This window comes from Leuciscus leuciscus (genome assembly GCF_965113295.1).
Source record: "Leuciscus leuciscus genome assembly, chromosome: 7".
Classification (NCBI taxonomy): domain Eukaryota; kingdom Metazoa; phylum Chordata; class Actinopteri; order Cypriniformes; family Leuciscidae; genus Leuciscus; species Leuciscus leuciscus.
The window spans coordinates 25,756,841-25,771,648 of record NC_138731.1 but is presented as its reverse complement, the minus strand read 5'-3'; the positions used below and the strand labels follow the sequence as shown (position 1 = coordinate 25,771,648).

At 36.8% G+C, this 14,808-nt stretch overlaps 1 protein-coding gene across 1 annotated transcript; it reads left to right on the top strand.

Moving 5' to 3' along the window:
* The first annotated feature begins 3,591 nt into the window (after nucleotides 1–3,591).
* On the top strand, nucleotides 3,592–5,190 carry arl4cb (ADP-ribosylation factor-like 4Cb). The gene has a single exon (XM_082175222.1). The coding sequence runs from the start codon at nucleotides 3,969–3,971 to the stop codon at nucleotides 4,545–4,547; it is 579 nt and encodes a 192-aa protein (XP_082031348.1). The 5' UTR covers nucleotides 3,592–3,968; the 3' UTR covers nucleotides 4,548–5,190.
* The last annotated feature ends 9,618 nt before the right edge of the window (nucleotides 5,191–14,808 follow it).

Here is a 14,808-nt window from a genome sequence, read left to right as displayed (position 1 = left end):
TGTCTAGCTCTAAGTAAAATGTCCCTAATGAGAAAGTTCAAAATTTAAAAACAAAATGACCAGTTATCATTGTTTGATGTCAATGTAGCCAGTAGCCTACGAAGTAGCATTAGCCTATTTATTATTCATGCGCCTCTGTATTTCGTTCCAGTCCAATGGTTTATGCTGTCATTCCAAACAGCATATCGATTTTTAATAATATAGTAGTTTTATTAATTATTTTATCAATGTAAAAAAATTACCACTTTGTTCATTTAAAGTTTAAATGCATTAATAAAATAAAATTGTATAAAATTATTTACTTCTTTATTCTGTGGAAAATAAATGCTAGCATCTACACATGATGACTGCTAATTACGTCTCTGTATCCAGTTTGCATATTTTTACCATGCCTTGTACAACATGTCACAGTAGATTTGGTTACACATTTACTGTGCACATTCTGAGAGGATACTGTTCTGATGTAAATTATACATTAACCAGCATCTGACATGCTGAAAATAATGTTTCTTTCGTTTTCGGTCGACCTGTTCTCCAAAGAGCTTATGTGGCATCAAGTTGGCTTGATTAGCCTCATTTGTAAAGGTTAAATGTTTAATGTTAAACTGATGTGTCTGTATTTGTCAGATCCTTCATATAATGGCTTTGTGAGCCACAAAGCCATTTTATATATTCACTCAAATATATTTGTTAAGTGTTAACTTGAACAGCATTCAAAGTTCATTATCTTACTGTGGCTACTGAGAGTTTTACAAATGTGAAGTATTATGTGCAAATTCCAGTCTTATCACTCCAGCATAATTTTTCTCTCTGCTTGACAGGCTCTCCCTAGAGAAATTTTGACGAATGTAAACAGTTATCACTGTGGGTCTAACAAAAATGTGCGTACATCTGCCCATACAGTAGACACAGGCATGCAGACAACATAGTTCACGTCACAAGTCTTTCATCTGGGCCCTCTCTTACTCTCTGGGGGGGAACCATGCTTCTGACAAAAATCTGAAAGACAGTGTGTGTGTGTGTGTGTGTGTGTGTGTGTGTGTGTGTGTGTGTGTGTGTGTGTGTGTGTGTGTGTGTGTGTGTGTGTGTGTGTGTGTGTGTGTGTGTGTGTGTGTGTGTGTGTGTATACAGTGTGTGTGTGTAGCTGGGGTATCAGGGGCCCCAGTGCAGGTTGTTGCTGTGGGCCCCATTGAAATCACTTTCCAGAGCAGGGGGGCTCCCTTCAGATGAAATCACATTCGGGGTCCCCTCGATTGAAATCGCGGGGCCTAAAGCCGGGGTCCCCTGTAATCACCACCTTTCGCCCTGCTAGCGACAGCCCTGTGTGTGTAATGAACATGTAGAATCAACTGTGAAGATTTTATACAGTTGTACCTGCTATTCCAAAGATACAGTCAAGCAAGTTGTCTGTTTATGAATGTGTCTGCATTTGCTGTGATATGCCATACAGTAAATAAATTGTGTTCCTCCTTGGGTCAGTGAGCACTGGAGTTTTTTTTTTTTTTTTTGTTTTTTTTTTTGTTTGTTTCAGGAACACAAAGACAAATTACTTTCCTCTGTACATTGCTTCATTTTTCTTTCTCTTTATGCTAATGCTAAAAAAGAATGGTGTTTTGAAAAACTCCATGATTGAATGTTACATCCTGAGTCATTTTCTTACTGCAAATGGCTAATTACAAAATAAGGCCAATTCTCATTCCCAGTAATTTCTCCTACATTTCCATCACATATCTACCATCTAGTGGACAAACAGTTGTAAGCCTAAGGTTTACTCAGTAAAGACAATCTCTTGACGCAGATTGTTGCCCAGTAAACCGTATCTGAGTTGTGTTAAATGAGCAATAATTGTATGATAATTAAACCTGACATTAATGATTATCATTATGTAAAATAAACTTTTGTCATTGTTGTGTTGTTGATGCTGGTTCCTTTGGGTTATTAGATCTTTCTTAGTAGGTCTGATTAAAATTCGGAAAGTGCTTTTAACTTTTCAGTCTATAGTAGGCTATGCCAAATCAGTGCTCCTTTTCTTAATAGCCTATTCCACCGATCTGTTGATAAATACTTTGGCCTATGGATTTGTCAACCATTTTAATTACCCGCCTGAATTAGTGACTTAATGACTTTTCTTAATTTTATGAGGTCTGGTTTTAGACAAAAAATGTATTTGATAGCATGCCACAACACTCGTCCATGAAAAGTGTTACATTGCTTACGTTTTTGGTCTCAGAGGCCACAGCTACAGTGTTACCAAATGCAATGAAGTTTAACAACCAGTCTCTGACGGTGTACAAATAGAGATAGGCTACACTCTTTTTTTTATTGACCGTGTTTTTTCCGGGGTCAATTTGAAAGGCTGGGTTTTGATAAAACCCCTGTACCTACTATGAACGGCAGGTGGCGCTACATACCAACAATAACAATATCCGCAATGTAACTTTTATGTAACTGAAATAAGACCGTGAGATAATGCTCGTTTTAGAAAAGAATTTTGGAAAAGACGAATTACAAATTTAATCACTTTGAAGAGGTAGTAGATTATGCTATAATGATTCAAATTTGCTGTGGAAATAGGCCTAAGTATAGGAATGTTAGGAATGTATAGGATATTTCATGGAATGTTGAAATAAGTGTCTAAAATGTAGCATTTGTTCCTAATGTGTTTCTGAACAAATCGGCACAACCCTTTTGACGCACCCTGGTTTCTTTACGAATGCAATACATTTTCCATGAAAACTAGGAATAACCTGTGTCCTGTGCACATACTGCTGAGGAAGGTTGTGTGGAAAACCATTTTAACATTTAATCCCTATAATCAACTAGTAGTGAACTATTTTTGTTACTATAACTTATTTACTTAAATTTTATTACTGGCCACTCTTTTTAAATAAAGGAAATAAAGGTTATTTATTGGCATTGATGGTTCCATGAAGAAACGGAACCTTTCCATTGCACAAAAGGTTCGAAAATGGTTATTTAGAATAGGCTAAAATGTTTTTCCACAATAAGAAGAACATTGTTCTTTTAAGATCTTTCTACTAAAATGTTTTTTGTGTAACCCAAAATTGTTCTTCAATGGCATCGCTGTGAAAAACAACGTGGAACCTTTATTTTTCAGTGTATTTTCGAAATCACTAACTATTCATTAGATATGGACGTAATTAATAATTAATGAGGGACCATTGAATTATTGAAAAATAATGTACATTCTGGGTGTGCATTGTTTTTAAATAATTTATTAGGTTGCAGTTTGTAACATCACACATTTTAAAATAATAGCAAATAAAAATAATAATACAGCAAAAATTAGGCTTTCTTTATGTAGACTCAAATTGTCCATGTGATGTGTTTTATTGTAAAAACAAAGAATTTGTGTAGGCTACTGATTAAATAGCTTAATAAGTCCTATCTAAAAGTTTAATATTTAATAGTGAAAAAGATAGTCATTCGTGGACTTCCAAGTGTTTAAAAAAATAATTGCTAGTAACAAAAAAGTATAATAATTAGTTTAAAGAAATAAATGGCTTGCCATAAAAGGGGTTTGTTTTTCAGTTTCCACATGAAATGCGGGCGGAGTTTCTCCAGTGTGAGGAGCAGCTGCTGCAGGGCCACTGCTGGCTTTCATTCATTATCATACATTCGCTTGTGTCCATCACCTCGTGAGTAGACACGTTCGTGTTATGTCTAAAACACATTTCTGATCACATTCATTCATCGCTAATGTGGACGACCACCGGCAGAGACTGAACACCGAGACGTCTGGAGGAATTTGAAGCAGTTTGTGGGGGGAATGTTGATGTGAGCTGTTACTGCGGAGACTCTCCGCTCACAGAGGAGTGTTTACCGAGCACGAGATGATCTCACGCGCACTGCAATGATCACTCCATCACATCCAGTCTGAATTTGGTCGAATCGCTGGTGCCGAGGGGGTCTGCTTTGGTTTTACCCCTGCTAACGAGGAGATCAAAATGGGGAACAGTTTCTCCAATATATCCGCGTTTCAGTCCCTCCATATAGTGATGCTTGGCTTGGATTCCGCAGGGAAAACCACGGTCCTTTACAGACTGAAATTTAACGAGTTTGTCAACACTGTACCCACAATAGGATTCAACACGGAAAAGATCAAGCTTAGTAATGGCACGGCCAAAGGAATAAGCTGTCATTTTTGGGATGTTGGTGGGCAGGAGAAACTCCGGCCCTTGTGGAAATCTTACAGTAGGTGCACTGATGGCATTATTTATGTGGTGGACTCTGTAGACGTGGATCGACTGGAGGAGGCCAAGACAGAGCTCCATAAAGTGACCAAATTTGCTGAAAACCAAGGAACACCGCTTTTAGTCATAGCTAATAAACAGGATCTGCCGAAATCTCTGTCTGTGGCTGACATAGAGAAGCAGCTCGCGCTCCAGGAGCTCACGCCTGCCACTACATACCACATCCAACCGGCCTGTGCCATCATCGGTGAGGGGCTTCACGAAGGCATGGACAAACTGTATGAAATGATAGTCAAACGACGAAAAAGCCTCAAACAGAAGAAGAAGCGATAACTCTCTTAGCCTGAACCTGCCTTTTTTTCCATTGCTGATGGCCTGAGTCATTGGGTTTGCCATTACAACATTGCACTGTTGACATTCATCTGAATTGTTGGTTGTTCTCGAGCTGGATTTATGTTGCATGTGATTGTGATGGCGCAGGTGAACCAAAAAAAATGGAAATGATTTGTTTAATATAAAGGGCTGGTCCTGATTAAGCTGCCATTTATTTGCATAGCCTGGTCATCAGTTTGAAGGAGTTCTCTGAAGCACTGTGAAAAACGCTGTAACATTTCATGGAATGCTTGATATCTTATTTTGACTCTTATGGAAGAGAGTGAACTTCTTAGAACATTATCGAGAACTTTAGCTTCAAAATCCCAGAAGGAAATTGGGGTTTGAGGACCTTGTATTTCACAAAATTACTGTAACTTCATAGAGCCTGCAGTGAGTATATGAGACCTCATGAAGATACAGGAACTCTGAAGAACTCAAGTGATTGACAGGGCATTGCCTGCAACACGGTCCACCTCTAAGCACTTTTTTTCTTACCAAGATAGTAGTGTACAACACTGTAGATCAGATATTAGACTGTCAGTGTATTACAGAGTCTAAATGAAACCTGAAGTATTTTTCAATTAAAATGTGTTAAAGCAAACATCTTCTCTCATGTTCTTTATCATGTCGATCTGAGGGTAAAAGGTGAGATCAGTTCAGCTGGATGAATCGCACCTCAGATTTTATGTTGTTCAAAGAAGTAGTAATTAGATTGTTTTTTTGTACCAATATGTCAGATATTATATAGATTAATTGGAAATTTCACTAGTATGAAACATCATTTGGGCTTTTTCAGTCTCTTAAAGTGGAGTTATAAGAGCTACCAAGCTGTAGAAACATTTAAAGAATCCACACTGATAACTTCAATGCATAAATGATAGCTTAGCCTATACCTAAACTCATTTATGGACGGCTAAGTTTGCATCACAATTCCACTCTCAGGACTCTGAGCTTGGAAAATATTTACCTTCAGCACACTTGAATTGAACAAAATTCACAAAACTTTTGGTGAATTGTTATCCTTCGATATTATATACATATTTTACAGTTTTCTACAAACACACACACACATTAAATGTAATGTCTTTCCCAAATAGTGTGTATTTGGATACCCATGCTCTTTGTTATATTAGCTCAAGAGAATAAGCCCCCTTTCCAGCCATGCCATGCTGACAATGGTGTCTTTCTATCCCATATAACTCTAAGGTTTCATCCCAAGAGGGAAGAGATGGTCAGTCTATACATAAATCCCATTTAAGAAAACTGGCTGGTCACGTACAGCCACAGTTATACCGAAATACCACGGTCTTACCTAAAAACTCAGGATTAGATTACATTTTAAATAGTCTACTAGTAATTATACAATAATGTGTGTTTGCTTTTTGAGCGTGGTCTTCACTCATCAAATTTCCCATAAATGCACACTCAATAAACATACAAGTATAATAAAGCATTTTTGTGGTTACAAACTGAAAAAATAAGACCTTTTTTTTTCCTTTTAAGGGTTTAGCTGGTAAGATTTGTCTTGATTTGATAGGCGATATGATAAAAGACTCACTACATGAAACTTTGATGAAGATCAGGTTTCACATGAGGTTTTTGTGGAGACAGAAGGCAATTCCCTGTGCACCTCCAAATGGACAGCAGAAGATGATGCCATAATGAGGTCATGAAGGCGATCTTTACATTTCGTCTTGTCTTATGAACACTTTATATTTAACTGTACCATGTTATAGAGCAATAGTTGTTTTATTAGCCCAGTATCCAGCAACAAAATGCATGATGTGGACGTGAGGAATATTGACTCGAAAATATAAAATCTTGAATTTATAATTGCTTACATTCAAGTCAATTCAACACCTTTGTAAAGATGGACAGCAAAAACTCCAGAAATCTCTCTCAATCTTCAGTAAGAAACTGTTTCAGCCGAGATGTCTCACATGATTAAACCACAGAGGAATTTCCTCTTACAAAGATAGAAATGGTGACAAAAATAAGCAACTGTTGAGTCAGAAAAAAAACGTGTTAAAAATTGCAACAGAGCATTTTAATGTTTCCACTCTGCAGTCCTCGCATTATTGCATTGCTATTCTGCATGTATTGGAACTAAAACTGTTGACAGAAAAGTTCATTGTTCTGTTTATGATTTGAGGCAAAAAAAAAAAAAAAAAAGAATGTCAAACTCTGTCCAAATCAGAAGAAACCTGAAGACTGTTAAAGAACATTTAAGATGTTGTGAATGTGTGTATGTTTTAAATTGTGTGTGTTCCTTCTCTTGTGGAACGTGCTGATGGTCTGTTTTCTCAGCTGCGTTTTGGGCTGTTGGCTTTTATTGTTTTGAAGTTTGACTTTATACAAATATAGGTTATTATGTGCATATAAATCCATGAAGCTATTAGGCGGCCCATCTTGGAACCAAATGTTGCCCTCCTGTCAATCAAATGCACACCTCTGGCCTTATATGTGTAAATTGTGCAAGAGACTGAAGGTCCCTGAAAGAAAGATGTGAGATGTGAGTGAGAAATCTACGGAGGAGGGGAAAGCTGTTTACATTTCCCTTGAGAGGGGGATGGGGACTGAGACACATAATGGGTGTGTGTCTGTTTCGGGGCAAGGGTGGGTGGGTGGATTTCTCCAGGTTCCTTGAGGGAATAGCACAACAGAAAGAAGAAACCTTCAGTAAATGGCTGCAAATCAATGCCTGTGACCTCGCTCTCTCAGGAGAGAGAGAAGTACAGCATGAGACCCACAACCCCCCTCTATGACCATCAGGCTAGTTCTGCCACAAAACAAGTATCAAAAAGCATTTAGCATTTACATTCCCAATGCATTGAAAAACTTGCATGTATGTGCAACACTCTAACAGTCTCATAATGATGTTTTACCATGTTTTTCCCGAATGTAAGTGTAGTGTCAGTAGAGAAAACAGTATCAACAAGTAATCCAAGTAAAACAACAGCAGATTTCAAACCTCTTATTTTGCCTATTACCTTATCCAGCCCTGTGGATTGGACTCTCCTATTGGATCTAGAGTCAGGTCACCCTCCTTTCCCAGCATTCTTGGCTGCACATGCAGACTTTGCTTGGGGCAGTTGTGCTTATTCAAATTGATCAAAAGTAAAGAGAGTAAAGACATGTATAATGTTACAAAAGATTTCTATTTCAAGTATGCCTTTCTTTTACATCAAAGAAACAATTGTTTTCAACATTGATAATCAGAAATGTTTCTTAAAAACCAAATCAGCATACAGCAACAGAATGATTTATGAAGGATCTTGATGCTAAAGACTAATGATGCTGAAAATTCAGTTTAAAATGAACTACATTTTAAAATATAGGCTATTAAAATTGAAAACATTAATTATGTTAAATGGTAGATTTACTTTTCTGATTTTACTGTATTTTTGATGATCCAATAAATGCATCTTTGATGAGCATGAGACTTCTTTCAAAAACTATATACTTGCTATTATGCTTGCCGTAGGCTTCAGATAAAGAGACCTCTGGAACACCCCACCTCTCCCCCAGCACAAAATACAGCATAATTAATCTATGAGAAACAAAGTGTGAAAACAATCTAAAACACATTGCACCAGCAGTCATGAGGAGACAAATTAATTAGGTCTTTAATCTAATGACAGAGGGTGCCTGTCAGACTCTGAATAAACAAACAGGCGTTTGACATCACCAGTCCACTGCACTCATGAGCAGAACTGAACTATTGAAGATCCACACGGCCTTCAGGAAAATAGAGCAATGAAGAAAAGATCCATGATACATTACTTTATTCTTTATTCAGAAAGCTGGAAATTAAATATTAGCTTATACCTTCAGGCATAAAAGGCTTTTGAAAGGTTTCCCTCTCTTAAACCTTGACTTTGTATCATCGTAACAGATACCACAAATGGATGTTTGATAAGTGTGAAACAGCAGCTACACCCAACAGACGTTTTGTTCTGGGGAGAAATCTGGGTCACATCTCACACCCACCTCTTCTACTATTTTATGTTTTTAGGTCATTATACAATCATTTAATTGTTTGTGCTTAGAGGGATGTCCAGGGGCGTTTCTAGGTTTTAAAAACATCAGGGGCTGAGCCCAAAACATCAGGGGCTGGGTAACAAGATAACATGATTCGATACAGAGAATAATGTATATTTTAGGCCTATATGCAGGGGGCAGACTGGTTCAAAAATTCAGTCCAGGCCATATTACCACACAGACACACACATTCAAATGTGAGGTAGTTCGGGGGGTTCGGGGGCATGCTCCCCCGAGAAAAATTTGATTTCGCAGACCTACATATGTGCATTTTAAGGTGTTTGAAGGCCAACATTTTTTGATAACAATAGCTTTAAAAGCATGTCAGTGGGCAGTAGCATAAGTTATGTGTCAAGCAGATAACAGATTCTTAAACATGAGAATGAGGATAAATGTTGAAATGAATGATCCACACTATATAATGGAAATGCAAAATGTTTCTGCTTATTGTTGACAATGCACAATCACATATTCCAAACAGGAATGGCCTTAAATGAGAAATCTTTCAAGGATTATTTTGCATAGATGTAAACTTTTTAGCATAAAGATTGGTTTCAGCAACTTGTTTCTTTCTTGAGTTAATCAATGTTTTTGGCACTATTAAAGCAGTTCAATTAAATTTCAATTGTTCACTCATAAAGACAGTCACTTGTCACCATTACTGGCCTAATGATGCAAGTTGTGCAAACACAGACAAGCGGAGTGATAGAAACTGTGAAAAGGCTGATGCTGGTGAAATATTCGAACACATTCGAGGACCTTATATATATATATATATATATATATATATATATATATATATATATATATATATATATATATATATATATATATATATATATATATATATATCAGAGTTAAATAGGAATACATTGTAATAATGTTAATCAAGCAGACTAATTCACACGACTGCGCAGCAATATTTAAGCTCATTATACAAAGGAAATAATACAGATCTAGACAAATTGGGTTGCTTATAGTTAAAAGAATGTCATGAACGATCATTTAGGCTAGATGTAGGCCTATTTTTGGTCACAAAATATTTAGTCAGTTTTGATGACTTTGCAATATTGATAAAATGTTAGAATATTAATAATGAAAATTGAGTAGGGCTACGCCAAAATGTGTAACATTTATGTAGCCTACAAAGGAATACAAAAGCCCCGACATAGAGTTTTGACGCAGCTTTAATCTCACTTTTGGTTATTTCAATACTTAATTGACAACAGAACACGACGTTACATTCTAGTTTATTTTGCATACAGGGCGTGCCGCATTTGCGCGACTGAAGAGTGTGCGCCGCGAGCAAACGGCTGGCACGACGTAAGTAAGTTAGTTTTTCTGAGTTTTACTGACATATAGCCTGCCCTGACAACATCTGGTGTGACTGAAGACTGTGCCTGTGCGGCGGTGCTGACTGCGTTATTTTTTTTAAACCGGTGCGGCGCGCGCCCCCCCCGAAGTTCATCCGTGAGAAACTTGAAACCGGTGATTGAACTTGAATTCAGGTGACTCATTAACACTCGCGCTACTGGCCACGCCCTTCTCTCACGGCTCGGGGACTCGTCCTGCTTGCCACTTTGCCTAATAATAATTATCAATAAATAAAAAAATTTAAGATCCGGGGCTATAAAAAAAGCCCCGGATGCCCATGTCTAACGACGCGCCTGGGGATGTCTAAACTATAACTTTGGGACATTAGATAATCAGATGATTAAGCTGAAATGATATATTCATTTGATAACATTGCGTATGAAACACTTGAGATAATAACATTGGAAATTGTAAAAGGAAAATTTCAGCTTCAAGCTAAATCGGCATTACTTTTGGCATAATGTTGATTATTGCAAAAATTATTTTTGATATGTCTCCCCTTTCCTTTAAAAGAAAAATAGCAAAAATCTGGGTTACTGTGAAGCACTTACAATGGAAGTCAATGGGGCCAATCAGTCAACATTAAAATAATTGTTTAAATAAACATTAAATGTTTTTGTAGTATAGCCATGATATAGACAATATACTGGTTTTATACTGACAATATCTTATCAGTGTGAAAAAATACACTTTCTAACCTTTTCTGTCTACAGCTTTACCCAATTATACAATTCTGATGCTACGATTTTGCCATGAAGTATAATGGCTAAAAATCGTAAATTGACCAAAAAAAATTATGAAACAAAAAAAAGAACATCATCTTAAATGAACTGATCACCGGTAGATTTACACTGAATGCAGACATGCAACAGACACTTGTTTTGTACTGCTACTTTATTCAGACATTTCAATGCCACCTCTACTTTCCTTGAGAACGTGAGACGGCCGCTGAAGTGAAAATGATTTCCGTCTTCAATTCTCAGCGGCCCAAGCTGGGGAACTCCTTTCAGATGGAAATGGAGTGACTTTTTGTTGCCCTGCTCTCTATTGTTCCCTCTCTCTCTTTCTCTGTCCCACCCTATCTGATTCTTGTTCCTCATGTGCCCCTGTTCTACTGAATCAAACTCAGCAACACAGTGAGTTCATATTTTTGAAGCACACTTGCTGAATATTTCCTACACTGAAACTAAAATAGATGTCTGTATTTCACAGTTTTTCTGAACTCACAGGCTACACAAATGTGTGTATATATACTGTATGTATATATATATATACCCTTAGATGTTCCTGAATTGAATTGTCATTGTACAACAAGAACTTCCTGCCTGTTACCTCTCTTTTACTCAACAATACAAACTAATTACAAAATAACCGTGGAAAGCCCAAGCCCGTGGAAAGCTTTTCCTTATGTTTACCCTGTTATATTTTACTGTATTGTGCTGTTTTAGTGACCAAATGCCTTGCACATAAATAAAATGTCACTAATCACAAACTTCCACTTACTCAAGTAATATATTTAGCATATTTCTCTTTAACAGTATAATTACAAACTACCATTTGGTGCCATCATTTTTTAAATGTTTTTTGAAAAATGTTTTATGCTCACTAAAGCTACATTTATTTTAGAAACAAATACAGTAAAAACAGTAATATTGTGGAATATTATTACAATGTAATCAACTGTTTTCTATTCAAATACATTTTAAAATGTAATGTATTTTTGTCATGGCAAAGCTGAGTTTTCAGCATCATGTTCTTTTTAACTTTCTGAATCCTGGAAAAAAAATGTCACACGATCCTCAGAAATCATTCTAATATGCTGATTTGGTGCTCAAGAAACATTTATTCTTATTATCAATATTGAAACAGTTGTGCTGCTTAATATTTTTGTGCAAACATTTTTTTTTTAAGGATTATTTGATGAATGGAAAGTTGAAATAAAAGCATTGATTTTAATTTATTAACAATATAAAAGTCTTTAATGACACCTTTGATCAATTTAATGCATCCGTGCGGAATAAAAAATATTAATTTATAAAAAAAAATATATATATATATTTAAAAAATCTTAAAAATCTTAAATCTTGAATATCTTATATTTGAATTGCTTGCTTAAAAGGTGTTAAATATTATATAGTCACAGATCATTCAAAATCTCAGGTATAATGTTACTAGTTCATTCAATCTGTCGGTTTCATGACCGTTTTTGAAATGCAAAGGAAATTGCAAAATTCGGAATGATGACACATACAATAACGTGTTGCAACCAAATTCTCTGTACATGATTGTGTTTGAAATAGGGAAACTGACTTGACCTAACATATACCATTTGACAGACTTCATGTGAGAACATTAGAAAGTTATTTTAGAGGTTGTGTCTCAAGAAGTGTGGGTTATTGTAACATCTCTCTAACACGTCAGCACTACATTTTGCACCGGGAAATCTCTCAACTGAAGGTTGTCTATATATATAATATAGCCTATAATAGCCTATAAATAAGTTCAACTTAGCCAATTTATTCTGGCTCACCTCCAATATGACAGGCACTACTGTGAGGTTCATGCAGCTTCGCAAACACCACTGTTAAATTTTGTACGTTTTTTTTTTACGTTTAGGTGGGGCACACCTGTTTGCCAGCCTGTTAAATCTCCTTGACGTGTATTCGTCTTTCATATATTTAAAATAAAAACCTGTCTTTCTCTGGTTTAAAGCTGAGGGTGTATATGGTATCATATTTTGAGAAGACCAGTTTAACATGTTATGTAACATAATGAATATAACGAAGAGCATGACTTCCTCTCATTAATAGGCACTCCTGGTTGTCTTGCCCTGAGCTCACCACAGCCATTCAGAGCAACATGCCTAATGATGTACAAAGTGTTCAGTGTTCTTCTTGGAACTATAAAATCTGGATTTGGGTTGGAGAGGGGGGTGGTCAGAGATCTGCACAAAAATGCCACTTACTTGGGGGTTGTAGGCCAAGCAGCTCTATTTGCTCGGAGGAGACTTTTTGTGAGAAGTGTCACAGGTCAAAGGTTAAAGTTCTACGACTCCATGCATGGTTGAGTAAACAAACCGGCTTTGGGTGCAGCAGTCACACTAATGCTTGAGAGAAAGATAGAGCCATGGCATTCCGGGGGGGGGGGGGGGGGGGGGGGGCAAAAATAATGATATGTTAAGCTTATATGCTTTAAAGAAATACAAAAAAACGAAAGACAAATTAGAAAAATCAAGAGTCAATCAGGGAAAATATAAATTTATTTTGTAATGAGTGGTTAAAAGGTTTGACATTAAGTTTTAATTTAAGACAGAATAAAAAAACAGTAGTACATTTTTCTTGGTCTGTTTTCACAACAGAAATGGAATATATGTTTGCATTCAGCTATATAATTTAAAACTTCAGGATTCAATACTGACTAAAGGCCAATTCACAGACACTTTTGTCGGATCAGTGTGTAACCCCTGTAGCTGTAGGAGTCTGTTGGCCTTCTGTCAGAGCTTGTTTTTGCCAACTGAACATGCTGAATCAGAATTAGAATGTCTGAGAAGTGACGTGCTATAATCTGGTGACTGTCGGCATTGGTCTGCAGTGTGAATAAGCATATACCAGCACATACTGGAGACCTTCCTGCCAAGTTCAGCTCCAACCCTGATCAAACAGATGAGCATCTCAATCAGCTCCCTAGCTTCCGAGGTTGTGAACCATATATCGTGAACACAAATAAGGACAGTAAGGACCCTGGCTCACTACACATTGGGTCACTAATGATGACTCTATTTCAACATCCTCATTGAACAACATCACTACTATTTATGAACAACAGAACTGATATCTTTCTGATGTTATTTTTTATGTTATTTAAAGCAAATTATGACAAACACTTTGCTTGTTACATACGGGTAACATTTCAGCCTTAAATAAATTATATATGTTAGCTAGATTATGTTCATTACCTGAAAGGTTATAATGGTTTTTATTTTTTAAAACATTGCGTGTCATTATATGAGGCGAGTTGGCTCACTTGATTTATATTTCTCACTTCAGAACTTCCGTTAAGCGAGCAGAGAGCTTCAGTGCTCCCTGGTTTTCACAGTGCATTGAGAGACTATTTAAGGAGTGAACATTTCAGTGCACTGGAAGGATTTTGCGATTGAGACAGCCCGCAAAATGGCCGACTCCCTGATCAGTGGTCACTGAACTATAGAGCTGGGGTGCGTTTCCCGAAAGCATCGTTAGCCAACTATGGTCGCAAGTTCCGTCGTTATCAGCATAGTTCAACGATTTGGTGTTTCCCGAAACCATCGTTCAAACGAACGTTCGCAAACAGCATCGCAAACTTGTGTGGTTGGAACGACAGCTCTCGAGCTGTCGTTAGAAGCATAGTTTCTAGTTTACATTAGATGTAGACTGAATAAATCCTTATCTTTAGCAAAATAAGCAAGCTGACATTCAGTACAACCCGTGTTATTTATTTAGAATACATACAAATGTAATTTATGTCTTTTAGTTTGTCAAGAGATTTAAAGCACCGTTTTTGAAGACTGCGCATGTGCGAACGTGCTCTACTATGAAAGAACGAGCCAAATATTGAGTCTGGTAATAAAGCAAAATAACTGAGAAAAATTAGAAATGGTCTTCAGATGCCATGTCTGTAACTTATATGACAAAATCTAGCGTTAATTCGATCTTAAACAGATTAATTAAAATAAGTTATTAGTCCACCACGTGCGAGACGTCATAAACCAACGTGGTTGAACGATATACTTTGCGACAGACGGTTTCGGGAAACAGTCGTGACTAGC

Bases quoted from the DNA above. Each gene is read 5' to 3' on its own strand.
- arl4cb (XM_082175222.1), top strand. From the start codon at position 3,969: ATGGGGAACAGTTTCTCCAATATATCCGCGTTTCAGTCCCTCCATATA.